Consider the following 26,151-nt stretch of genomic DNA (forward strand, 5'->3'; position numbering starts at 1 on the left):
GAACCCAGGGCCTCAGGCATGCAAGGCAAGTGCTCTACTACTGAGACACCTTCCCAGCCCCTGACAGCAGTTTCTGATATGAGTAAAACAAGGTATTAAACTAAGTCATTTTGATCTGTGGTATTACTGCAGTCCTTTACTGTGTATTCACTACTCAGTATTATAACAAGTGCAGTGGTTTGAATCAAGGAATTATAGTGGCCATCCAGTATCTCCCTCCAGTTATTGGCCCTGTCTTATCCTAAATTGTTAGGCAATTCTCACTTCCTTCCTTCCTTCTTCCTCTACCCTCTTCCCAAGGCCCAATCCAATCTTTAACACAGCCTTCCATGTAGATTGTACATATAGTTTTAAGTGATGCCATTCACTTTGGAGTCTGAGCTAAGCAGTAAATATAGAGCTCTAGCCTAACACTGAAATTCACCTGTTAATTCTCTCTCAGTCACTCTTATCCTGACCTAGCACACTAATCCTGTAACTGGATTTATACCAAGTCAACAACACCAGTTTTCTTTTTTTCTTTTCTTTTCTTTTCGGCAGTCCTGGGGCTTGAACTCAGGGCTGAAAGTTGTCCCTGAGCTTTTTAACTCAAGGCTAGTGCTCTACCACTTGAGCCACAGCTCTACTTCTGGTTTTCTTGATAGTTAATTGGAGATAAGAATTTCAAAACTTTCTTGCCTGAGCTGGCTTTGAACCACAATCCTCAGCTCTCAGGCTTCTGAGTAGCTAGAATTACAGGTATGAGTCACCAGTGACTGGCTACATTTCTCATTTCGATAACTAATTTTCCTCTTGATAAATTCTAGATTCTTGGCCAGGGGTCTCTCAAACTTCTTTCGGCTTCAAGTCGCAATCTTATTTTCATTTTCATTAGCTATTGTAGGCGTGAGCGGGGCCCAGCTTCTTTTTCTTTTTTGATCTATATTCCTTCATCCCCTCAGGGAGCATGTTTTTTTCTTTTCTTTTCTTCTTTTTCTGCCAGTCCTGGGGCACTCAGGGTATACCTGAGCTTCTTTTTGCTCAAGGCTAGCACTCTACCACTTGAACCACAGTACCATTTCCAGCTTTTTCTGAGTAGTTTAGTGGAGATAAGAGGCTCATAGACTTTCCTTCCCTGGTTTCAAATGGTAATCCTCAGATCTCAGCCTCCTGGATAGCTAGGACTACAAGCATGAGCCTGGTGCCAGGCTGAGCTTGTGTCTTTCTTGTAGTATATTTGGATTTATTTGTCACATCCCATCTTTCATATTGAGATCACCTACTTGCAAATTTTGTTTCTATTTGACAGGTCCCAGTGGCTCACATCTGTAGTCCTAGTACTCGGGAGGCTAAGATCTTAGGACTAAGGTTCAAAGCCAGCCCAGTTGGGAAAGTGTGAGACTCTTATCTCCCTCCAATTAACAAACAAAAAGACAAAAGTAGAGCTTTGACTCAAGTGATAGAGCATTAGCCTTCTGCAAAAACACTGTACAGCATACCCAGGTCCTGAATTCAAGCCCCAGAATCAGCACCCAAAAAAATGAATATTTACTGTGTGTAATGAAGTGGTAAGTCATTCATCCATCATTATAGTGTCACAGCACCCTGCGTACTCCCCTCTAGTTCATCTACACACTCCTCCCTTTCATGGTTTAACTTCCCTGTACTTGTCCAGAACATTCTCTTAACAAACCCAAGATAAAATGTCTAGCACTCTAAGGACATGCTATAATATCTACTGAATACAATAACCAGAAACTCTAGTTCTACATCTACAGTTTGAACTTGAAATGGAATGGCAATGCCGAGTAACTAGCTTTAACGCCACAGTCCAGCTCCCAGGCCTTCCCTCTGCCATCTCCTCTGGATAATAGGTACTTGTCTGAAGAAGCATGGCCTAGAGAGGACTAAGTGCTAGCATGTCTGCTGGACTCCAGAGGAAGAATGTAAGACGCACTATGGGTCTTTCTGCTTGTGGGGAACAGAGACTAAAAGTTGCTCTGAAACCTCAAAGGCTCCAATTGGGAAGCCTGCCTTTAAGTCAGCATCCTGCTTATCAACTTTAATGGTAGAAATCCCATATCAACATGATGCTAGGGACTTCAACATTCACTGGCTACCTGGGCAATCTGGATGGGAAGCTGGCCATGAACATCTAGGCCCTGCTGGAAACTCTGCCTGGCTAGAAGGGTTCGGGAGAGCCCCAAAGCTGGGGGGTGGGGAGGGGAACTCCTGAGAGGTGCATGGCCAAAGGCCCAAACAATGGCTTTCTGTGCAGCTGGCTGTGCACCTGCTCCTGCGCAGGTCCCTCAGTGAGTCTGTGCTTCCGCACCCAGAAATGTCCAAAAACAGGCAAGACATAAATACCCTCTGGAGCAGAAGTGAAATCAGCCACTACTTCTCCTTTCTCTGCTTAGCTGAGGCCTAGTAGTTGACAGCAGCTGCTCTACACTGGTCGTCTCCAGTACCATGGCTGACCTGTTTGTGCTATTTTATGGTTGGGAAGCTTTTGGCAAACATCCTGTTTAGAATAAAATGGGACTCAGACTCTCAGAGGCTAAATTTACTGCCGAGAAACGTCAAGTGAAAGAAAAGAGAAAGCAAGGGAAAGGGAAAGGGCTATTAGGCAGCCATTCTGAAATGGAAACCTGAGTCCTTTCACAGTGTGTATTTTACCTGTACGTAGAATGTCCTGGAGCTGGTTATGATTTCAAACAGGTTGTCTCTCATTAAGAGATCACTAGATAGAAAAGAGAACATTAGTTACCCTGCATGCTGGTGTAGTACCTTAAGCACTTGATTGGTCCTAAGGCCTAACCTCAGTGCCCTCTATCATATAAAGGTGGGTGGGGGGCCTGGGCCATTCCCCCTTCGGCTTCTCCCTCTCCTAAAGGGTTCAAGTATGCCACCTTGATGGACCCCACCACACCCACCAACTCTACCACCTCCACCAGTTCTAATTTGATAGTTAATTTCCTTCCCAAATCTCCTGCCTAATATCCACCATACCTCTTTCCCTCCTTACCTTCTTCTCTTCTGTCCTTCCTTTCTTCCTCTTCTTTCTCCTTCTCCCTCCCTCCGTCTCCTTCCATCCTCCCTCCTTCCCTCCTCTCCTTGCTTTCTTGCTTCCTTCCTCTTCTTCTCTCTTTCTTTTTCCCTTTTCCCTCTCTCTCTCCTTCCCTCTTTTCTTCCCTCGCTCAGACTTTCTCTTCTTTACAGATAAGGAAATTCCGATTCCAACAGCTGAAATGATGTATATGTTCAAAGTACCAGAGATTAAAACCCACTTCTGACTCCAGAGTTTGCCTTTCCTGAGTTCACTATCATTCTCCTCTACTCTGAAAGCCAATTCTCCATTTCTAAAACCTTCCTTCATCCAAGCAGCAATCCCACCCACTTTGCTGCATTCCCGCTCCTGGCCTCACTCTACTGACCTAGGAGACAAGGAGCTAAAGAGGAGAAAAAGTGAGAGGAGACTAAAAGTTTTACTTCAGGGACAGAGGATGTAGTTCAGTGTGGGAGCACAGTGGTAGAATCCAGCTGCACAAGGCTTTGCGTTTTGTCCTCAGCACCATGAAAAATAAAACAGCTTCTAATATTGTGGAAGTTTTGGAAACAAAGTTCTGACTTCTGCAAGGCAGAGGGCAAGAAGTAGCTGATGCTGAGAGACAAGCTTAAGTCAGCCCCAATTGTTGACAGAGTTAAATGCCGGCCGTGTGTATCCAGTCACTGTGGGGCTATATAAGGAGTAAAAGACTTAACTGACCTCAAGTGCTGGCAGTTCATGCCTGTAATCTTAGCTACTCGGGAGGTTAAGATCTGAGGATCATGGTTCAAAGAAAAAAAAAAGATGAGGGAAAGGGAGTAGACCTGGGCCAAATTCCAACTCTACTAAGAAAGAAGGCATTTGGGATATGTTTCACAAACTCTGTCAGCCTTTGCAACGCCAAGTGAAAAAATGAAAATGAAAACACATCCTTTGGACTGTTCCCAAGAAGACACAAAAGGCATTTAGAAGAATGTGGGTCACTTAAATTCCATTTCGCTATTTTTGTGTGTGTATGTGTTGGTACTGAGGCTTGAAATCACAACCAGAGCACAGTCCCTTAGCTTTTTCACTCAAGGCTGGCACACTACCACTTAAGCCACACCGCCACCTCTGGGTTTTTGCTGGTAAATTAGAGGTAAGAATCTCATGGACTTTCCTGCCTGGTCTGGCTTTGAACTGCCATCCTCCTATCTCAGCATCCTGAATAGCAAGGATTTCTATTTCACCACCTATTATTAGTACTTTCTGAACTTGTGAATAGAGATGGCTCTTTTCAGCCTGACCTACCATTTACTATTTGTGTATAAGCAGTGTCATCACATAATCCACTACTGAGGAGGTAGAACAAAATGGGCAGGAAATCCCCCTTCCTCTCATACCAGTACCCATATTCTATGTCACCTTTCAATTCACTTCAGGTCAATTCAAATGTTCATTTACTACCCAGGAGTCCTGACTCTCCTTTTTGGGTCTAGACCAGCTGCAGTCTCTCAGGCCTAGAGGCTACAGAACCTGGGATTTCCTTTCCTGCTAGCCCCACCTCTCTGAAACCTTTTACTTAAGAGTTCTGACTCTGAACAGAGTAAGAGTCTGGGAAAGTTTGAGGCTCTCATGGAATTGAATCCTACCTTAGTTCCTCAGTCTTCCCCAATATGCTCAGGCAGCCTCCTATCTGTACTGGCCCTCCAGGGTCACAGCAGCTCTAAGGCTCTAATTGTGCCCAATTGTCCATCTATCCAGTCTCTCTGAAACCACACTTAGTCTATCCACAGCTACATTCATGAATTCCATATTCTCACTGGGATTCTCCCCAGTCTTCTATACTTTGTGATTGTCATATGCCAGTCCCAGTAGTTTTTCATCTCCACCTTCCTTAGTCCACCCAACACATTGTTTTCAGGTAAGATTGTCCTGTGCTGTCATGAGAGAACAGATGCCTACTGCTAACAGTTTCTCTGGTGATACATGTGAGCTTTACCTGTACAGTTTTCAGAATAAAGAGATATAGACTTAGTCTCTAAAGATTACAATCTGATTCTGGGCCGGTGGCTCTTGCCTGTAATCCTATCTACTCAGTAGGCTGAGATCTGAGGATCTTGGTTCAAAGCCAGCCCGGGCAGGAAAGACCGTGAGATTCCTATCTCCAATAAACCACTAGAAAACCGGAAGTGGCGCTGTGGCTCAAGTGGTAGAGCGCTTGCCTTGAGCTGAAGAGCTGAGGGACAGCGCCCAGGCCCAGAGTTCAAACCCTACAACCGACAAAAATAAATAAATAAAATTACAATCTGGGTGTGGTGGTACGTGTCTGTAATCCCAAGCATAGAAGGCTAAAGCAGGAAGATTATGTAAGTTTGAGGCCAGCCTGGGCTACACAGTGAGATTGTCTCAAAAAAAAAGGGGAGGAAGAGAGGGAAGGGGAAGGGAAGGGAGAGGAGGGGAGAGGAGAGAAGGGAAGGGTAGGGAAAGGAAAAGAAGGGAAGGGAAGGGAAGGGTAGGGAAGGGTAGGGAAGGGTAGGGAAGGGAAGGGAAGGGAAGGGAAGGGAAGGGAAGGGAAGGGAAGGGAAGGGAAGGGAAGGGAAGGGAAGACCGACAGCTGTAGAGCACCTATACATGCCCAGCTGCCCTTGGGGGTCTCAGGTTCATTTCTAAGAGCATCTGTCTTTTGGCCTGTCAAGAGCCAAGTTTGTCCTATACATCATGGCACTTGGAGGGTAACCACTTCCTGGTGGATAAAGGAACACGTTAAAAACAGTTCTTCTTCCTGTCCAGTGATGATAGCACTAAGAGACATCCGAGCTCTAGTCTTTGTTACTACATTCTTTCTTTTCTCCTCAAGAATGTCCTCGTAAATCAGAAGGGGTTTCAATGGGTTCTTAGCGCTTGTCAGCAGTCTGCCACAGACACCAGACTCCCATCACCTTTTCTATGAGGCTCTTGACCCACCTCAGAAGGGTAGTAAATAGAAGCTTTCAGAGGATAAATGGAGGCTAGATCAGCAAAGAACAAGAAGAGATAATTACCCAGACTTAACCAGACACTCGTGGGTTTTGAGAACATCCTTGAGAAATATAGTGCGCAGAGGTTCTCGGTCCTAGTGAGAAAAAGCAAATAGAAAGGTGAATATGTTATATCATCCAATGATCTGAGCAGCTGACCGTGCCCCAGGTTGCCAAACAACCTGGTCTCAAAATAAATCATTAAGAAAAACTAACTCTAAGGTGTTTCTGTGGCTCTGACCATAAAGCCAATCACTGCACTAAGGTCTCATTACTGTCCTTGTAAAGAATTTCATGTGGGAGGGAAGGAGAGAGAGAAGGTAGGAGAGAGGGAGGGAGAGAGAGAGAAAGACAACATACTACATCTTTATTCATCTGCACTATCCTGTAGATGTGTCCAGGCCTCTCCGGGCCTCTGTGACCTCTGAGAAGCCTCCACCCACCTGCTCACACTTGAAGTAACAGATGGTGAAGTCATCCAGTGCAAAAAAGCGACGTTTCCAGCTCTTTCGCTGAAATGAAAAATGAAGAGCAAGGCATTAGGGAAAGGCCCAGCCTCACAGAAGCTGCACTGAGACTAACCCCCAGGACCTGGCCCCATGGATGCCCAGCTCCTATGATCAGCGGAGGCAACATATGAGGATTAATACCTTGACAGGTGGGGACCCAATCTCTGTGAACACAGAGGACCGTAGCTCCTCCTCTCCCCCTCCCCTCTGCGACATCCAGGCCCACTGGCTCCAGCCCATAGCCCACTTACCACATTCCCTTGCTTCACACAGTAGCCACTCTTAATGAGGGGAGGCCCCGTGGAAGCTCGGCAGCTTGATGTGGGGATGTAACTCTGAGACCTTCGAAGGATAGCATGGGACCCTGGCTCATACCCCTCCTGCCCGTCTCCACCATTCTACAAGGGAACAGCATGAGAGTTAGTACCTCCTTCCACCCTCCATTCAGCCTCGGCTCCAGCTGCATTGGACCACTGGCCTCTTGAATAGTATGTCAGTCAAAATAAGAAATAAACATTGACTTTGTCTGGGTCAGGCACTCTACTTGGTATTTTCACAGTGTTAGATTCTGGGGTTTGGGTAGAAAGAGAATGCAGGTCAGAAGATGGTCTAGGGGAAGGCAGGAGACTTTTTTTCTAGCCACACTTCCTACATCAGTCCATTCCCCACAGATTTTGTTGTTGTTGTTATTGTTTTATTTTGCTTTGTTTTTGTGTTGGTACTAAAGCTTGAACTCATGGCCTGGGCACTAACCCTTAGCTTTTTTTACTCAAGGCTTGTGCTCTACCACTTGAGTCACAGCTCTGCCTTTGGCTTTTTGCTGGTTAGTTGGAGATAGGAGTCTTATGGACTTTCCTGCCCAGGCTGGCTTTGAACTTTGATCCTCCAATGTTAGCCTCCTCAGTAGCTAAGATTGAGAGGCATGAGATGTCAGTGCTCTGACTCCTAGGAAGAAAGAAACACAGGGACCACACAGCCTAAAGATACACTGGCCTCAACCTCTGCACTGCCATTCCCCCCTTTACCCCCCCACCCCGACACACACAATGGCCTCTGATGCACCAGCTCCCTGTCCACCTACTGTACTAGCACTGGCAAACCACTTCCATGCCCTCACTATTTCCCCACCTCAAGCAACCCCACTAGGCCCAGCACCTGGCTGATGGGGGTGTGGACCACCACCCCTCCGATGATCTCTGTCTTGTAGGCCACCTGTGGCTTCTTCTCTAGGGTGGGAGGAGCTGCTATACTTTTGAGAACTTCTGTAGTCAAGGGTAGGGTCCCAGCTTTGGGTACCTGGGAAGAATGACAGCACGGTCAGTAGGGAATAGAAGGCTCTGGAAAAGCGGAGACTCAAGCAGGATGGAAGTAGCAAAGAAAACTAATGTATCAACTTACAGGAAGACTCGTCTCTTCCCCAGGCCCTTCCCTCAATCTATATCTGAATCTAAGGAACTCAGTCAATAACCATTCAGACAACAACAAAAACAACAACAACGACAACACACACACACACACACACACACACACACACACACACACACACACGATTTACTCTCTATCAACTATAAGCCAGCATGTCATTGGATGGAAACCAGAGATTAATATCAAACAAAACAGACATGAGTCCTGTCTCACAGTGCTAACGTGCTAATAGCTAAGACTCATAATAAAAAGCCTAACAAAACAATCAGAATATTAAAGATGGTGGTGAGTGTCACAAGAGAATAGGTAGGAACTAAGGCAGAGGTCCACAGGGTAACTCCCAGAAATGGACAGTAAAAAGAAACTGGAAATGTAAAGCTGGGAAAGAACCTGCTGGGCAGGTGAAACAGGCCAAAATGCTTATAGGAGACCTGGGTTGCAGCTCAGCAGTGGGATGCTTGCCCAGCAGGTGGGAGGCCTTGGGTTACATCCCCAGCACCACAATAAAACAAAATTCATATGGTACAGGTAAAGCATGCCTTAATAATAATAATACCCTAACTTAAGAAATAAAAAAAATTGATTTTGGGGCCTGGGAAGGTGGCTCAGTGGTAGAGTGCTTGCCTTGCATGCATGAGGCCCTGGGTTCGATTCCTCAGCACCACATAAGCAGGAAATAAAAAGCTAGAAGTGGCGCTGTGGCTCAAGTGGTAGAGTGCTAGCCTTGAGCTGAAGAGCTGAGGGACAGCGCCCAGGCCCAGAGTTCAGGCCCCACGACAGGACCCAAAAAAAAAAAATTGATTTTGGCTTAGGATTTCAGAAGTTTCAGAATATAGTCACTTGAGTCTGTTGCTTCAAGCCTATGGTAAGAAGTGGCAAAGGAAGCCCTTAATCTCATGGAGGCTGAAGTGAAAGAAAAGTCAGACAAGAAGGGGCCAGGATCTCAATATCCCTTACAATGATCTAATTAATCCTCCCATAGGCCCCAGCTCCTAATGATGCCACCACCTCCCAAGTGTGTCACAGTCTAGGATTAAGACTTCAACACATTGGCCAATGGAGACATTTCAAATGATCACACCTCAAGTGTAAAATGGAAAAGGGAACACATTTATGTTATAAGAGCTGTGGTTATCAAATGATAGTGCACAGACCTTTAAACACTCTAGAAACAAAAGAATATCTGTGTAGCCAGCCGGCCTATAATCCTAGCTACTCATGAGGCTGAGATCTAAGGATCATAGCTTGAAGACAGCCCAGGCAGAAAAGTCCATGAGACTCTTATCTCCAGTTAACCACAAAGAGCCAGAGTGGAGCTGTGGCTCCACTTTGCTAGTCTTGAGCAAAAAAAGTGAAGGGTAGCACGTAGGCCCTGAGTTCAAGCCCTAGTACTGGCATAAAAATAAAACATCTTATGTATTGCAAATTATGTTAATTAACATTTCACAAGTGGTACTACTGTTTCCAGAAAAGCCCTATCTGTTTGAAGAACGAGCTACCTGTGTCCCCATGTTGGCAGTTCTACAGCTAAGCAATAGAGAATTTTTATAATCAGTTGAAAACCACAGGCCAGAGGTCTCCAGCTGGTAGCCCACAGACAAATAAAACTCTAGGTTTTACTTGTCCTATGTAATGTGCTCTTCAAGTAACATTTAAGTTTTTTAGCTAAGCAGTAGTCCCCTCATTACATGGAAAATGCAGCCTTCAGTTTGCCACAGTCTCCATCATTGTTCTATTACCCTCATATCTATTGCCAAATTCTTCACCCTTGCCCCTTCATTTATATTAAAGCCTGAAACTGGTGAAATCTTGCATTTTTTTTCTTCAAAGAAAAAAGAGGCCCAACAGTTTGTCAGTCATTTGCCTAAAGCCATGATTAATAACTGAGTAGATTAGACTAACTCTCAGCCAGTTCAAAAGAGCACACTTTCTTTTTCCAATGTCTGAAGAAATGAACCATAGATCACATCAGAAAGGCTGAAGTCCCAGGACTCAGACAGATCCTTTCAAGAGCTGAGAGCTATTAACATCAAGAGGCTGAGGCAGGTGGGTCAAGAGTTCTAGGCCAGCCTAAACTACACAGCAGGACCTATTTCTCTACATTCTTTTTCCACCCTCCACTACCCACATAAAAGAACTCTGCCATCAACAGGGAATAAAGCTTACATCATTTAGTGTCCCCTGTGTGCAAAGTATGAAGGATCCTGTGACTTACCTTAGGCCCTCAGAAAGGAAATACGATCCTTCCTCCTTAGGACTTATGTATTCGGTGTGTGTATGTTTGTGTGTTATGTGTATATGTGTGCTGTGTGGAGGGTTGTGTGGGAGGAGATGACCTCTGCCACCACTTCTGCAAACCACCCTCTCGATTCCTCCTGACAGTCTGAAGAATGCAGCTCTTACCATTCTTTGGGCCCCTATCCAGTGCCAGGCACCTCATTACCTCTAATCTTCAAGTCACTTCATTAAGTAGGCATGGTATTCTACATCTTTTTTTTGGGGGGGGGGTCCGGTCGTGGGCCTGAACTCTGGGCCTGGGCGCTGTCCTTAAGCTCTTCAGCTCAAGGCTAGCACTCTACCACTTGAGCCATAGTGCCACTTCCGGCTTTTTTCTTTTTGCTTATGCCGTGCTGAGGAATCGAACCTAGGGCCTCATGCATGCAAGGCAAGCGCTCTACCACTGAGCCACCTTCCCAGCCTGGTATTCTCCATCTTATAGATAAGGTAAACTCAAACCATTAAATTGGGAATTTACCACAGAACGCCTGATTCTTCCCTTACTAACCCATCGAGCCACCCCCTTTTTTGTTAATTTTCTATGTCGGGTTTGTGCAAGACCTAATTTTGGGGAATGTTGATTTTCTTCTGGGTGGGCAGTGAAATCATCACAAGAGAATGGTAAAATTTCCCCCGAATTACCCAAATGAATTCCTGGAACCTAGCAGGGAAGAGGGAAGTAGTCTTTAGGAGTTTCCAGTCACCAGAAAAGAACTCACAGGAGCCTAGCTCTGCTTCCTCTCAGAATCCTGTCAGCACATACAGAGGCCAGTGGTTGTCACTGCTCTATGTCCCTGTATGTTGCTTCGCTTCTGTCAATTTACGTAGATCTTTCAAAGCTGTTCTATTTCTTTAGCTGCGAAGACAGGCCATACAAAACAGCCTCAAACACAAATAGACTACACAGCTTGAAGAAGTATACTTTTGGTTCTTCCTATTCAGAGATCTAACTAAAAGCTTAACCCGTGCCAGGAGCAATGGCTCATGCCTGTAATCCTAAACTCAGAAGGTTGAGATCTGAAGATCTTACTTCAAAGCCAGCTTGAGCAGGAAAATGTGTGAGACTCTTATCTCCAATTAACCACAAAAAAAAGAAAGAGGATGGTGGCTCCAATAGTAGAGTGCCAGCCTTAGGTGAAAAAGTTGAGGGACAGCACGCAAGCCCTGAATTCAAGCCCTGGTACACACAAACACACACACACACACACACACACACACACACACACACAAATGTAGTGAGTTAAATAAAACTGTCCACCCCTAAGTTCAAAGTGTGGTCTTGTCTGTAATTAAATTAAGGTCAGACTGTTTTAGGATAAACCCTATATCCACTGACCATTGTCCTTCTAAGAATATGTGAGGATGACAGAACACAGTCACACAGGGCAGAATTGTAGATGCAGGAAGAGGCAGGCATGGAGTGATACAGCTACACGTTGAAAAGTTTGATGCTGGAAGACACCAAAAGTTAGTGGAAGCAAGGAAGAACCCTCTCTGAGAGGGTCCTTGGGAAGAAAGAAAGCCATACTGATCCCTGACATCAGACTAGCCTTTAGAGTTGTGAGAAAATACATTTCCATTGGTTTAAGCTGGCTCTAGAAAACTCACAAAGAAATAGTAACATTTGAATGGGGCACTAAGGAATGATTCATGACTATAATCCTAGCTACTCAGGAGGCTAAGATCTGAAGATCAAGGTTCAAAGCTAGCTCAGACAGGAAAGTCCATGAGACTTTTATCTCTAATTAAGCACCAAAAAGCCAGAGCTGTGGTTCAAGTGATAGAGTTCTAGTCTTGAGTGAAAAAGGTAACGGACAGCACGTAGGCCTTGGGTTCAAGCTCCAGTACTAGCACAAAAAAAAAAAAATACAAAGAAATATTGACATTCTGAAAGGACTCAGCTCTAAGTACCCCAACAAACAATGTTGTCACAGGGACTCAGTGGCAGCATAAAGTGAACAGCAATTTGTGGACCAAAACTTAAACCCACCTGGCTCCATAACCTTGGGAAAATACTTTAACCCCAGACATTTCCATTTTCTCACTTACATATGGAGGTAATAATACTTATTCTTCTTACATATGATTTTTAGGAGGCTCAAATAAAGCTATATACTAAAGTGCTGGATAATTAAACATATTTTACAATTGTTGTTGTTGTTTTACATTTGTTTTAGCACTTCACGAATTTGTGTATCCTCCTTGAGCAGGGCCATGCTAATCTCTGCATCATTCCAATTTTAATATGTGTTGCTAAAGCAAGCACTTGTTGCTTATTTTTAATATTTTCATCACATACAATTTCTTGAGTCTTGAAGGCATGGGAACTGGATTAGAATCAAACTCTTACTAGTTACTGTCCTCTTGCCCTAATTAAATCGCTAGCCGCCATGTTTGTCATCTGTGAAATGCAAGTAAGACCACCAGCCCCACAGGGGTGCTATGAAGGGTGAGTGAAACAGCACATGCAGCCATGGGGATTTGCTCACTATATTTTCTGTTCCCCCTTTTATCTCCATGTACCCCAAAGTGCCAGATGCCTTACTTTGCATATATTGTGTCTTAAAATAAATATGCAACTATACCCACTATATCCAAAGAAATTCAAGTCTGCACAGTAGAGATAGCTGCACACTCTTCTCACCAAGCTATGGAATCAGCTTAGGTGTCCATCAACCAATGAGTGGATAAAGAAAATGTGATACACACACACACACACACACACACTGGAGTATAAAGGAGAACATAATTATATTTATTATCTGAAGGAAAATAAAGAACAGGAAATCTGGGGCTTGAACTCAAGGCCTGGGCACTGTCCCTGAGCTTCTATTGCTCAAGGCTAGCACTCTACCACTTGAGCCACATCACTTCTGGCTTTTTCTGCTTATGTGGTACTAAGGAATCAAACTCAGGGCTTCATGAATGCCAGACAAGCACTCTACCACTAAGCCACATTCCCAGCCTTGAAAATCAGCATAAATTAAATAATCTAAGAGTGAGAAAAATATTTTTTCCTCAAATATGAACTCTAGACATGAAAAAAGAATGACAGGTGTAAATAGGGGAGGGCACTGTGAAGGGTGAGAGGGCCAAGGGGGTGAATGTCATCAAAGTACTTCACACACATGCATGAAGGTAGAATAATAATATGCATTGAAATTGTTTGGAAAGGGATGAGAAAGGAGATAAGAATGAGTAATAGAGGTGGTAAATTTGATGCAAGTACATTATATCATTATGTATATACAGAAATACATGCAAATAATGAAACATGCATATAATGAAATAACAAGGCTCCTTTGTACAATTAAAAATAAAATAAATATGCACAGTTTATCATGTGTATCACGGCCCTACATCTACCCAATTACATAAGGAAGGGTTTCTGTGTTTTATTTATTTATTTATTTTTTGCTAGTCCCAGGGCTTGAACTCTGGGCCTGGGCGCTGTCCCTAAGCTTTTGTGCTCAAGGCTAATGCTCTAGCACTTGAGCCACAGTGCCACTTCTGGCTCTGACTGCTTCAAACCACTATCCTTAGATCTCAGATTACTGAGTAGCTGGGATTACTAGCTTGAACCACTGGTACCTGGCTCTTTCTATATTTCTAAAGGAAGAGGAAAATAATTGCTCATTAGCCAAGCTAAGGAAAATGAGAGGACTCAAAAACAGTCCACGAACTGATTTAATAATTATTGGCGCTTTTAAATAGAAGACTTTTATAGAACAGATTAAGAGGAGTCCATCCACAAGCAGGAAAAAAGTTCTAACTTCCTCTCTCATATGCTTTTCCCCTTCCACTACTTTTCCTAGTCAGCAATCCATTTTCCAGTCTCAGTCAGCACTCCAGAACCAGCCAGACCATGACTGACCAGGAGTCCACCCAGGAAATGGAAAGGGGATGCTCCCCAAACTTCCCTTTGAACTTGATTCAGACTCAAATTCTTGGGTAAATTGTGGTTAACTAAAGGACAAAGAGGAGCTGGGTCTGGATGAAGCTTCTGGAAAAATGCTGACCGCCATCTCACTATCCCCCAGCCCATGCAGGGTCCACAGGGAAGGGATGCTTTTGCCACCAAAAAGGAGAAGAGGAAGTAGGGTTGTGGCTCAAGCGGTAGAGTGCCAGCCTTGAGCCAAAAGAGTGTGCAAGACCCTGAGTTCAAGCCCCAGTGCTGGACAAAAAGAACAAAAAAAGAGAAAAAAACCATACGTACAGTGATCTTGCTGGCTTGGTTCAGAGCTTCAACCCAATCCTTCAGATCTTTCTGGTCATTGGCTTGAAGAAAGTATCTCTGAGACAGGGCATTTATAACTGTAAAAGAAATTCCAAGGTCAAAACACAGGCAGCATAACACAGTAAGACCACAAAGCTGTGTCTGAGGGAAAGGACTAACAAAACACAGCAGCAGACCAAGCAGAGATTCCTCATGCCAGTAAGTCCCTTTCATATTTAGGAAGCAGCAGGTCTCCACTGCCTGCTCTTTCTGGCATCTCTAAAAGTAGGGATCATTTTCACAGACCACAAGAATGACAGGATATAAACAGTCTAACATGCTGCTGCTCTGTAGAGGTGAGGCTGCTGGCCTGCCATTAAGATGACACCTCATGAACTGCATGATCATGGTGCTAATAAATTTATAGTCACGATGAAATGGATATCATTTTGGACCCAGTGCTCTGTTTCTACTGGTACAACTGGATGAGAAGCCTTGTCTATTTCTGAGAAATACAACAATGCCTGAGAAATACAACATTTTCAACCCATTCTTTTCTCTGAGCATTCTACTAGTCAACAGTTTAGTTCTGGGTTTATTATTAATATTGTTTTCTTTCAGATCTGCTGACAACAAAATTCTTGTTGTTGTTGTTGTTGTTGTTTGTCAGTTGTGGAGCCTGAACTCTGGGTCTGAGCACTCTCCCTCAGCAATTCAGCTCAAGGCTAGCACCCTACCACTTGAACCACATTGCCACTTCTGGCTTTTTCTGCTTATGTGGTGCTGAGGGATGGAACCCAGAGCCTCATGCATGCAAGGCAAGCACTCTACCACTGAGCCACCTTCCCAGCCCTGACAACAAAATTCTAAGAGTCATTTGCAATATTTGAGAGCAACAGGAAAATGAATAAATTTGAAGTTAGGGGGCAAGGACAATTCTGGGGACCCGAACTACAGAAAGAGAATTCATTATTCACTTATTCATTCAAAAAGTATTTACTGAAAACCCACTATGCCCCAGCACTGAGGACAAGTGACAGAGCAGGGAATGTCTCTGCTTTCCTCATGCTTACAGTTGGAGCCACCCTGGACACCCAGACACACCTGCCAGCACCATACACAGCTCTGGAGAAACGTATGGGGCCAAATAACAACTCGGTGACTGAGTCACTGAATTCACCAACAATTCAATGGCTCGAAGCAGTCACTGGATGGCTTTGCTTCAAACATCACCCTGGCACTATTACTCATTTGGTGATACTAGGACCCTAAGAGAATACTCCTTCCTTCCTGTTATCTACTTCCTGTCCCTGCCTCTTCCTTCTCTCTAGTGTTCACCTTTCCTGAGCACACCATGATTCAGCATAAAAGTGGGGGTTCCCAGAAACTTTCCTTTTTTTTCTTTTTCCTTTTTTGGTGATACTACTGGTACTTGAACTCTGAGTGAGACTCAGACTTGCTAGGGTGGTGCTCTACTGCTTGAGCCAAGCCCCAGCCCCAGGTATGTTCTGAAGCAATGGCACCTTGTGGCTCTCATCAATCTCTGCAGCAATCCCCAGGAGAGCGGATCACTTGACACCCAGGAACCTACTGTGACTTAAACCACTCATATGCACATGTAATCACATGGCAGTCTCCACACACACACACAAAAGAGGAAGTTGCTACAAGAGTAGAAAGGCCATCCCCAGCTCAGTACTTACCAAAGCAAAATGGAGTTTTTGGTTTCTGCTTTGGGGTTGCTATGCTCACCTACACCAAATTTAAAAAACAAAGAGGGGTGAGGGAAAATATTTTGTTGTTCAATTTTTCATACATAAGAGAGAACCTATCAAACATGTGGACCTTTCAAAGAATAACAAAGAGCACTGTACTTATTAAGAGATTTCTTGGATGCTTTCTGTATGTGCTTCCCTGACAAGAGATACCTACTATCTTTTACTATCTTTTTTTTTTTTTTTTGGTCAGTGGTAGGGCTTGAACTCTGGGCCTGGGTGCTGTCCCTCAGTTCTTCAGCTCAAGGCTAGCACTTTACCACTTGAGCCACAGATCCACTTCCAGTTTTCTGGTGGTTTACCGGAGATGGGTCTCATGAAATTTCCTGCCTGGGCTAGCTTTGAACTGTAATCCTCAGATGTCAGCCTCTTTAGTAGCTAGGATAACAGGCGTGAGCCACCAGTGCCTGCCCCACCCTTTTTGTTTTACATTTTTAAACTTATTTTTATTGTAAAGGTGATATAGAAAGGGGTTACAGTTATATAAGTCAGGTAATGAGTATATTTCTTTTTGGACAATCTCACCTCTTCCTTCATTTTCTCCCAGTTTTTCTCCTCCCAACCCCCATCCCCATAAGTTGTATAGTTAATTTCAACATAGTGTCTAGTAAATATCAATGTTGCATTTCTTCATCCTTGGTCCCACCATTTCCATGTTCCCCCTTGTCCTCCCCAATACAGATAAACTTATATACAAGACAAAAAGTACAAAAATCAAAAACAGTGACAAAGGGAAAAAAAGAACAAAAAAAAGTAAAATAACTTTAAAAAACCTCATTTCTAGTTCTTGAGTTCATTTCAATAAACATCATTTCAGAAAGAATGATAAAGAAAGGAAAAGACTTGGAAAAAATTATATTAAGTGAAATAAGCCAGACACAAAGGAACATAGCATGGTTTTCCTCATTTGTAGTAATTCAAATGTGCCTATAAATCTACAAGTAAACACAGTGGATGGACATAAGTTAAACAGAACTCTAAACACTCACACAGAGAAACCAAAGGAGGTGTTCTTAGGAGAGGATCACAAGGGCTCAATAGCTATGTGCATATTATCATATAAAATGATGTTTATTGAAATGAGCTCCAAGAAATGATAACTATTATGTGATTTCTGTGTTAATTTCTGTCCTTGTAAAAAACTCTGTGTGTGTGTATGTGTGTGTGTGTGTGTGTGTGTGTGTGTGTGGTGTGTACACTTGCATGCCATTCTGAGGCTTGAACTCAGTACCTCAGTACCCTTGCTGGGTTTTTTGCTCAATGCTGAGGCTGTACCACTTAAGCCACACTTTCATTTCTATAGATAAGAATCCCATGGACTTTTCTGCCTATGCTGGCTTTGAACCTCAATCCTGAGATCTCAGCCTCCTATACTATTAAAAATATTTTTTTGTTTCTGTTTTTTTTTTTAATTTTTAAATTTTTATTTTTTGGTTCTGGTCATGGGGCCTGAACTCTGGGCCTGGGCGCTGTCCCTCAGCTCTTCCGCTCAAGGCTAGCGCTCTACCACTTGAGCCACAGTGCCACTTCCGGCTTTTTTGTTTTTGCTTATGTGGTGCTGGGAATTGAACCCAGGGCCTCAGGCATGCAAGGCAAGCGCTCTTACCACTGAGCCACCTTCCCAGCCCCCTATTAAAAATATTTTTAAAAAAAAATTATTTTTAAGCTATGTGTTGGTGGCTCACACCTGTAATCCTAGCTACTCAGGAGGCTGAGACCTGAAGATCATGGTCTAAAGCCAGCTCAGACAGGAAAATCCTTGAGACTTGTCTCCAATTACCCACAAAAAGCTGGAAGTGGAGCCATGGCCCAAGTTGTAGTGTGCTAGCTTTGAGCACAAAGCTCAGGGACAGCTCTAAAACCCAGAGTTCATGCTCTAGGACCAGCCAAAAAACAAACAAACAAAAACTTTTTTTCATTAAACATATTATACAATGAAGGTTTCATTGTGACATTTCCACACCTGTAGACACATATCCCGATCAAAGTCACCCCATTTACACCACTATCACTCTCCCTTACTTTATGTTCTCTTCCTAAAAGTGTTTCAACAGGTTTTATTGATCTGTTTTCATACATGTAATAAACTACTTTGACCATCTTCATCCCCATTTATCCCCTTATTCCCACTGGTACCCACCCCAAGATTTTCTTTGGCTCATAAGATGTGGCTGGGTCCCACTCACACTAGCAGGATTTAATCCATTCCTCTCTCAATGGCACTGCCCACCCTTAACTGCTCCAAACTGAAGGTGTCCTGCTACAACTGCAGATTCCAATCAGAGCACTTGGAAAGAGTAAGCAACAGGCCCAAGGTACATTTAATTAGATATACTGACCCGTCATCTTGATTCCTACCCAGCCATGAAAATCAAGATTTCCTCAAACCTCAAAGGACCAGGAATTAGAGCCAACATAGACACTTAAAAAAAGCATAGGAAGGTAGCAGTATTTCATACTTCCTGCTGCTTTATTTCATGTTGCTCTTGCTATCCTACTGCTTGCATATTCATTCTTGAGTTATCTGCACCCCTGCGCCCACATTGCTTATATTTAAACAACTCATATTCCACTATCCTCGACACTGGTTGGGCTTCTTTGGAGCAGGATTCAATCTGGTCCTTCCCATGGAACCGCGCCACCTGCTGTCACTGTTCTATCCTGGATGGATGTTTCCCTCAACCTCCTTCCAGCCAAGGCTTCATCTTGTGACACCCCCTCCCCCTTGGGGCTCTGCCAGAGCATCCTGCTGTTAACAATCAGCAAATTAGAAGTCTTGAGTCTCTTCACAGCTCACAATTGCTACAGTGTTATTCTGATTGACCCACAGAGCTCTCTAGGTTCTTGTTTTTGACTCCTAATCCTTCCTATTGTCCAGAAGTCCTTCTTATAGTCTTTTGTTAGTCAGAATTAATATTGCCCAAATACTCAAACAGGAACTGAGGTGGCTTACACCTACAAAAAAACAAGGTTTGAATCCCAGTACAGCACATATACAAAATAAAGATTGGGCACTGGTGATCACACTGGTAATCCTACCTACTCAGGAAGCAGAGATCTGAGGATCATGGCTCCTAGCCTGCCTGGGCAGACAAATCCAGGAGATGCTTATCTCCAATTAACCAACAAAAATCTGGAAGTGGAGGTGTAGCTCAAGTGGTAGAGTAGCTTTGCACAAAAAAAATAAGTAAAAGCATGAAGTTCTGAGTTCAAGCCCCAGTACTGCCACACACACACAGACACACACACACACACACACACACACACACACACACACACACACACACGAACAAAAAGGCAGGTGGGACAGCCTGAGCTTTTGAGACAGACTTGTCTTTGCTGTGTGACCTCTGTTGAGTGTTCTGTCAAATAAGGGATGATAATATCATGTTCTCTTGGGGTTCACATGAAGAGTAAGCACAGAATCTGTTTATTCAAGAAGGGACTATTTATAGCTCTTGACATCTCATTTCCTTTAAAAACCCACTGCACACATGAATACTACAGCAATACTTCACCCAGAACTAGAGGCAACCTGCTGAGAACCCATGAGCAAAAACATACAGGGCCTCAAACAAGTACCTGGATCCCACCATACAAAGTAAAGATGGCAGACTCAACATTGGAAAACATTTAATGAAATGTCTGCATCACATTCCATGAGACTCTGTGAACAAATATTGAACTAAATACTTAAGATGTCATAACATTAAGTCAGTGTCACTCATTTTTCAAGTAAGGATTCAAAACATTTTCATAACATTTGAAAATAACTTGCAGCTGGAGTTGTCTTAGTTCACCAGGATTCTTATGCATGTGACAAGATGACTGCCTGAAGACTACGGCCAATCATAAATGAGATGTGATTGCCAAACTGTCCCAAGTAAAAATGCATGCTTTCAATTATTCTAGAGCTCAACTGGTGTGTGTGTGTGTGTGTGTGTGTGTGTGTGTGTGTGTGTGTGTGTGTGTGTGTGTGTGTGTGTGTGTGTGTGTTTGACTACTGGTTCTGTACATGCACATTGAGAGACCACATTTGCTGATGGCTATCAATAGCAGAGTTCCAAGGTAGCACAGAGAATCAATGGCCAGAGACAGGAAGAGTACAGTGTGTCCTGCTTAATGAGGGAGATGGGTGTCTTTTACTGTTTACAATGATATGAAATGGAGGCCAGAGGACCTTCTGGAAAATATGAACATTTAAGCAGAGAAGCCCACATAGCCTAAGTTCAGGAATTCAGCCAGGTCTACACAACTCACAAGCAACATACAGGATGCTGACACCCATAAAAGTCTCAGTCCTGGCCCCGTGCCACCTGGCTTTCCTGGGCTCCAGTCTGACCCACAGTGGCTGCCTTTACCCTGCTGGCGTCTGACAGGCTGATCTGCACTGACTTGTCTCCTGGCTCTGTCCTTCAACATCCTCTTGTTCATCGCGTCCAGCTTGTCCTCAATGTCACAGAGCTGCCTTGGCCATCCTGGACCTCAGCACACACCTCATGGCTTCCTTCCTATCCAGACTTAGAATGGCACTGAAAAAGGTGAGCACTGGGGGGCTTCTCTGGCTTTCTTTGAGAATCACCCTCTCTCCAAGCTCACTTACTACAGACTAGGGAGTATGCCACAGGCTTACCATTCCCCCTGCTTGCATTACAAAGTGTCTGCTATGACCACTGCTTATTAGCCAGCCTATGACATGAGGATACTACCCAGGTGCTTATTAGGGGAGCCAAAGCTTCCAAAGAGAGTGTAGCTTTTGCTTTTTTTTTTTTTCTGGTTTCTGTTTATGGATTTTTAGTCAGGAGGTCTATGTAAGCACATAAAGACAAATCAGCTCACTGATGAGCTTATGAGATCCATTCTAGCTCTTCTTCACTGTCTGTGTGGTAAAGGTAGAGATCTTCACCTTCTCTGAGGAAAGCCAGAGGGCAAATGTAAGTCCCCTTCATAACAGTTCACAGAACAGCAAGAGAGAAAATGTAAGTCTATCTACCAATTGTGGGGTGCAACCCCACAGAGAGAAGGGCTGAGATTCTCACCTAATAGGGAGCTATGGCTTTGGCCTCTTCCTGCACCTTGCCCACCATAAAGTATGGTCCTCCTCCACCCCTGCCTCCACTGCCGGCTGGTGACCATGCCAGGCTGTTGCTGCCCTCTAGACAAGGGGAAGAACAGAGAAGTCACAGGAAGCAGTGTGGCTGCAGAGTGCAAGGCCGCCAGATGGGCTGATTCAAATGAGGGCAAATATTCACCCACCTCAAAGTGGCCACAGGTGAGTCACTGCCAAGTAGTTGAGAAGTAACAGTGAATGCACTATCAGTGAGAGAAGGCAGAGGAAGTAAAGAGGGGACTGGACATGTCACCATCAAGTGACGCAGGAAGGGCTGCTCCACACATAACAGCCTCAGGAACTTGCTCTTATCAGATCAGACAGAGACCACAGAAGGCACAAACTTGTCAGCAGAAGGGCACTGCTAGGGCCAGCCCCACCCTGTCTGCCCTGGGCCAAAGTAGAGCTAGGGCTCCTCTGACAAAAGCAGCAGCAACCAAACAAAATCTGGGCCTTGCCCTTCAAGGGGGCATCAGGAGCAAGGGGGAAAAGCAGCAGCCATGCAGAATGACTGCAATGGCTCCAGGTTGAAGTCTGTGGATCAGCCTCAGCTCATACACACATATACACATTTACCTGGAAAGTACACCCACACTTTCCATTGACTCTCAAAAGAATCCACAACACCTCCTTTCCCCCGACTCCCCATCCCCCCCCCACAAAAAGTTAAAAACCAGTGTTTCGTGGAGGCCTCCTAATGAAAACAACTGCCAAGCCTTCACAGATGGGACCAAACTGGGGGTGGGCCAGTGGAGTCTTCTGCCCAAAGAAGGCAGGCAAAGAGGGGAACATGGCCAGATAGAAGGCAGGTGGTGCCCAAGCCAGCTTCATTTATTTTCTAGTTTACCTAAGAACTTGTCCTGTTGACATGCCCCGGAGAGCAGCAACTCAGCGCTTTCATGTGTGGTTGGTGTGTCTGAAGGACCCTGAACCAACCTCATTCTAACCACCATTTAACAGTCTTACTGAGGCTGTCCTCCTAGGACAAGGAGCTTAGAGTTAACAAGAATCAACCTGGAATGGCTAGCCAGACAGGAGTACCATGGAAAATGATTGGGGGGGGGGGGAGGGAGAGGGGGAAATCATGCTCCCTGGCATTGCCCCAGGCAGAGTTAATAGCTGTCACCTCTTTGTAACCTGACCCAGTGGCAGCTGTGGGTTTTGAAAAAGGCCCAGACCTGTCTCTCAGGCAGTGCTGCTGAAAGTCAGACCATCTTCTTTAAAAGAGACAGACTCCAAGTCAAAGAGTGATAAAACTCTCATCTGGGCTACTGATTCTCTCCCTCTCTGTGTCTCTCTGTCTCTCTCTTCCTTTCTCCCCCTCTTCTCTCTCCCTCTTGTCTTTTTCCCTCTTTCCCTCTCTTCTCTCTCTCTGTCTCTTCCCCCCCTTCTCTCTTTACCTCCCTCCCCCCCTCTCACACACACACATCTTTCTACACCATCTCAAACCAGAGAGAGGGTTTCAGTTTTCTTTATTATTTTTTTTTTAAACAAGGCTTTCCGTTCCCCTTCTTCTCAATTCTCTTCCTGGAGAAATGACCTAATGAGGTCACTGAGATGAGGACAAGAGAGGAGGGCAGGCCCAGGCCTGGCTGGCCGGCCTTGGAGACGCAGCCACATTTCTTCCCACAAGGCAGACACAAATTGCCTGCAGCTGTGTTAGCAAAGCTTCACTTTAAAAGGCCCTACCCCTTCCCCTGAGGCCATTATCTCCTGCCTCTAATCTGCTCCCAGGCTGCTTGGCATCTTTGGCCTGGGCACTGGCTCTATCTGCCAGGCTCTGCCGGCAGCCCAAAGGCACAGGGTCAGCCTGCCCCTCCAGCTAAAGATGGCCATTCTTCCCAGGCCAGGCCCCTCCACACTCCTCTCCTGAGTGGCAATGGAGGGTTAGCTAGGTAATCCCAGGGCTTTTTACCAGATTGGTGGTCACTTAGCTCAGGAGCCCCCTACCCAGGTCCCAAGGCCTAGAGGGTGGAAGAGACTGGCTAAGGAAGCAGCAGCCTTCAGGAGGGACTTCTGTAGCCTCAGAACTGGCTGGGTGCCACCTGGCTCTCCTCACTGTACAGAGAGTTCCTCAGTCTAGGGAGGCTCTAAATCCTCCCCCATCCCCAGTGCCTTTTTCTTTAAAAACAAAACAAAACAAAACAAAAAAACAAAACACTGCTATATCACTGGTCAGCAGCAGTGCGGGCCTCAGGGAGGGGCTGCTCAAAGCAGCTGAGCTCAGCAATTGCATAGGGACCTCAACAACCAGCCCCACCCCCAGGTCTCAGCAGGGCCAGGGCTGCTCCGCAGGGATGAAAACTACTTTAGGGCATGGTCAGCCAACTCCTTTTTTCCTAATTTAAACTTTATTGTCAAAGTGATGTACAGAGGGGTTACAGTTTACACAAGTAAGGTAATAAGTACATTTCTTCTTGAAGTATTACCTCCTCGTTCATTTCCTTCCACTTCCCCTCACTCACCTCCCCCACCCCAAAAGTTGTATAGTTAAATTTCCAAGTGTCCAGTGAGTATCATTGTTGAATTGATTCACCCTTTGTCCCACCCTTTCTTTGATTCCCCCCTTCCCTTCCCTAAATCACATAAACATATACAAAACAAAGGATACAGAAATCAAAAACAGAGACAAGAAAGAAACCAAAGGGAAAGAAAAAAAAGAAACAACTGCAAATAGTAGAATAAAGAAAAGCCTTTTGTTTCTATTTCTTGGAGTTGATTTTGATAAGCATCATTTTATATGGTCATATGAACATAGTTATTGAGCCACTGTGATCCTCTCCTAAGAATATCCTCTGCTTCAGCCAATTCTTGTTCTACCCCTATCCCTTTGGCCATAGCCTGACTGCAAAATGTGGTCATGGCCCATCTGAGTACCTTTTAGGCATTTTTAGCCTACCTTGTATAGGCATCCTGTCCAGGGGATGGAAACAATTCCAGCCAAGCCTAGTTCTTTTCAGATCTGCTATTGTTTACACTGTATGCTTCCTTGTTTCTGGACTTGGGCCTTTAAGGGGTGTGTGTGTGCGTGCGTGCGTGCGTGCGTGCGTGCGTGCGTGCGTGCGTGCGTGCGTGCGTGTGTGTGTGTGTGTGTGTGTGTGTGTGTGTGTGTGTGTGTGTGTGTGTGTGTGTGTGTACACATGCACTTTAACCCAAGGCTTGGGTGCTAGCCTTTAGCTTTTTTGCTCTAGGCTAGCCTCTACTATTTGAATCACACTGATGTGTGATGGCTTTTTGTTGGTTAACTGTAGATAAGACTCTTATCAACTTTCCTGCCTGGGCTGTTTTTGAACCTCAATCCTCAGATCTCAGCCTCCTAAATTGCTAGGATTACTAGTATGATCCATTTGTGCTTAGTCTTTATGATCCTTTCATGTCCCAAATTGTCATGTCCTGCCCCTAACTCAAGCTCAGTTACCACCTACAGCCCCTTTGTGGAGGCAGAAACTTTGTGGACTACTAGAATGTTTTCCAAAGGCCCCTGTGTTAACGTTTGGCCCAAGCTTGGAGCTACTGGGAGGATGGTGTTGGGAGCCTAACAGAGGTCTCTATGTAATAGACGGTTACCCTCAGAGAGGTTTGTGGGGCCCCAATCTCTGTTTTCCTTAATCTAAGACCATTAGGTAAGAAATTTTGTTCTCCTATATCCCTGATGTACTGCCTGCCTCAGGCCCCAAAGCTCAAGGCCAATCAATCATAACGAAAAATTCCAAAACTGTGAGCCAAAATAAACCTTGTCTCTATAAAGTCAGTTATATTAGGTATTTTTATTATAGGGATGGAAAGCTGACTAACTGGCCTGTTCAAGAAGAAAGAGGCTGAGGGCCCTCTCTCCAGGAACCTGAACCACCACACTCCCTTAGTCAGCAGCAAACTTTCCATAAACAATACGCTGGGAAAGGGAGCATTTTAGGCCTGCACAGGTAGTTCATGCCTATCATTCTAGCAACTCAGGAGGCTGATATCTGAGGATGGAAGTTCAAAGCCAGCCTAACCAGGGCAGTCTATGAGAGTCTTATCTCCAATTAACCAGTAAAAAGCCAAGTGTGTGGCTGAACTGGTAGGACACCAGCCTTAAGGAAAAGGCTGAAGGACAGCACTCAGGCCCTGAGTTCAAGCCCACTACTGGCACACAAAAAACAAACAAAAAAAACACAGAGGAGCATTTTAATGCCATAAATATCCCCAAATTCTAGCCACTCAAGAATGTGCCATTTCCTCTTCTTTAGATGCTAAATCTACTTAGAGAATATGAATTTTCCAGAACTCCAAACCAGCATTACCTTCGAGATGTAGGTCAGCTGCAAAGATCCAACAGCTCCTGCTCCAACAGCCAGGTTCTGAAAGACAGATATTGTTCGTTATAAGTGCACTGCATGAGGCAGGAAAAACAACACTAAGTCAGAAGGCCAACTTCAGTCTATGTGCAGTCCCTTAAAACCATTCTTTCTGTAGCTCCTGTTCCTCATCTGCAAAACAGTGGTACCAATTCTTATCTATCATGCATAACAACTCCAATGACACTTCAGATTTCTTGATGGAAATCTGTAACATTATTAACATTACCCCTGGCCTTTCATACCACTCTAGGGCAGAGGTTACAAGTATGTGCTCCACCAGTTGTCTGTGAAGTCCCTTAACTACTTGACCTCAATTTTCCTATAATACAATTGAGTATTTCTAATCTGAAAACCTTGTGACCAGATGTGTTTTAGATTTCAGATTTTAAAATGTTGCATTTTAATGAGAATTCCTAGAGATGAGACCATGCAAACACGTGTCATATTTGTATTATGCATATAGCATGGAAGAAAT

At 44.5% G+C, this 26,151-nt stretch overlaps 1 protein-coding gene and 1 pseudogene across 2 annotated transcripts in view; both read right to left on the reverse strand.

The window, feature by feature from the left end:
- Nucleotides 1-26,151, reverse strand: part of Plekha2 (pleckstrin homology domain containing A2) — a 61,729-nt gene that overhangs the window by 6,194 nt on the left and 29,384 nt on the right. For both annotated transcript variants that reach the window (XM_070016127.1, XM_070016128.1), the window contains exons 3-10: nucleotides 25,620-25,676; nucleotides 16,155-16,203; nucleotides 14,452-14,549; nucleotides 7,689-7,829; nucleotides 6,785-6,931; nucleotides 6,468-6,536; nucleotides 6,049-6,119; nucleotides 2,656-2,719 (exon numbers count right to left, since the gene is read on the reverse strand). In XM_070016127.1, coding sequence (XP_069872228.1) covers nucleotides 2,656-2,719; nucleotides 6,049-6,119; nucleotides 6,468-6,536; nucleotides 6,785-6,931; nucleotides 7,689-7,829; nucleotides 14,452-14,549; nucleotides 16,155-16,203; nucleotides 25,620-25,676 — 696 coding nt within the window. The remainder of the gene's footprint in view (nucleotides 1-2,655; nucleotides 2,720-6,048; nucleotides 6,120-6,467; nucleotides 6,537-6,784; nucleotides 6,932-7,688; nucleotides 7,830-14,451; nucleotides 14,550-16,154; nucleotides 16,204-25,619; nucleotides 25,677-26,151) is intronic.
- On the reverse strand, nucleotides 12,401-12,498 carry LOC138823468 (U6 spliceosomal RNA; annotated as a pseudogene).

The sequence above is a fragment of the Dipodomys merriami genome, unplaced genomic scaffold (assembly GCF_024711535.1).
Source record: "Dipodomys merriami isolate MVZ:Mamm:240054 unplaced genomic scaffold, mDipMer1.0.p SCAF_12, whole genome shotgun sequence".
NCBI lineage: Eukaryota > Metazoa > Chordata > Mammalia > Rodentia > Heteromyidae > Dipodomys > Dipodomys merriami.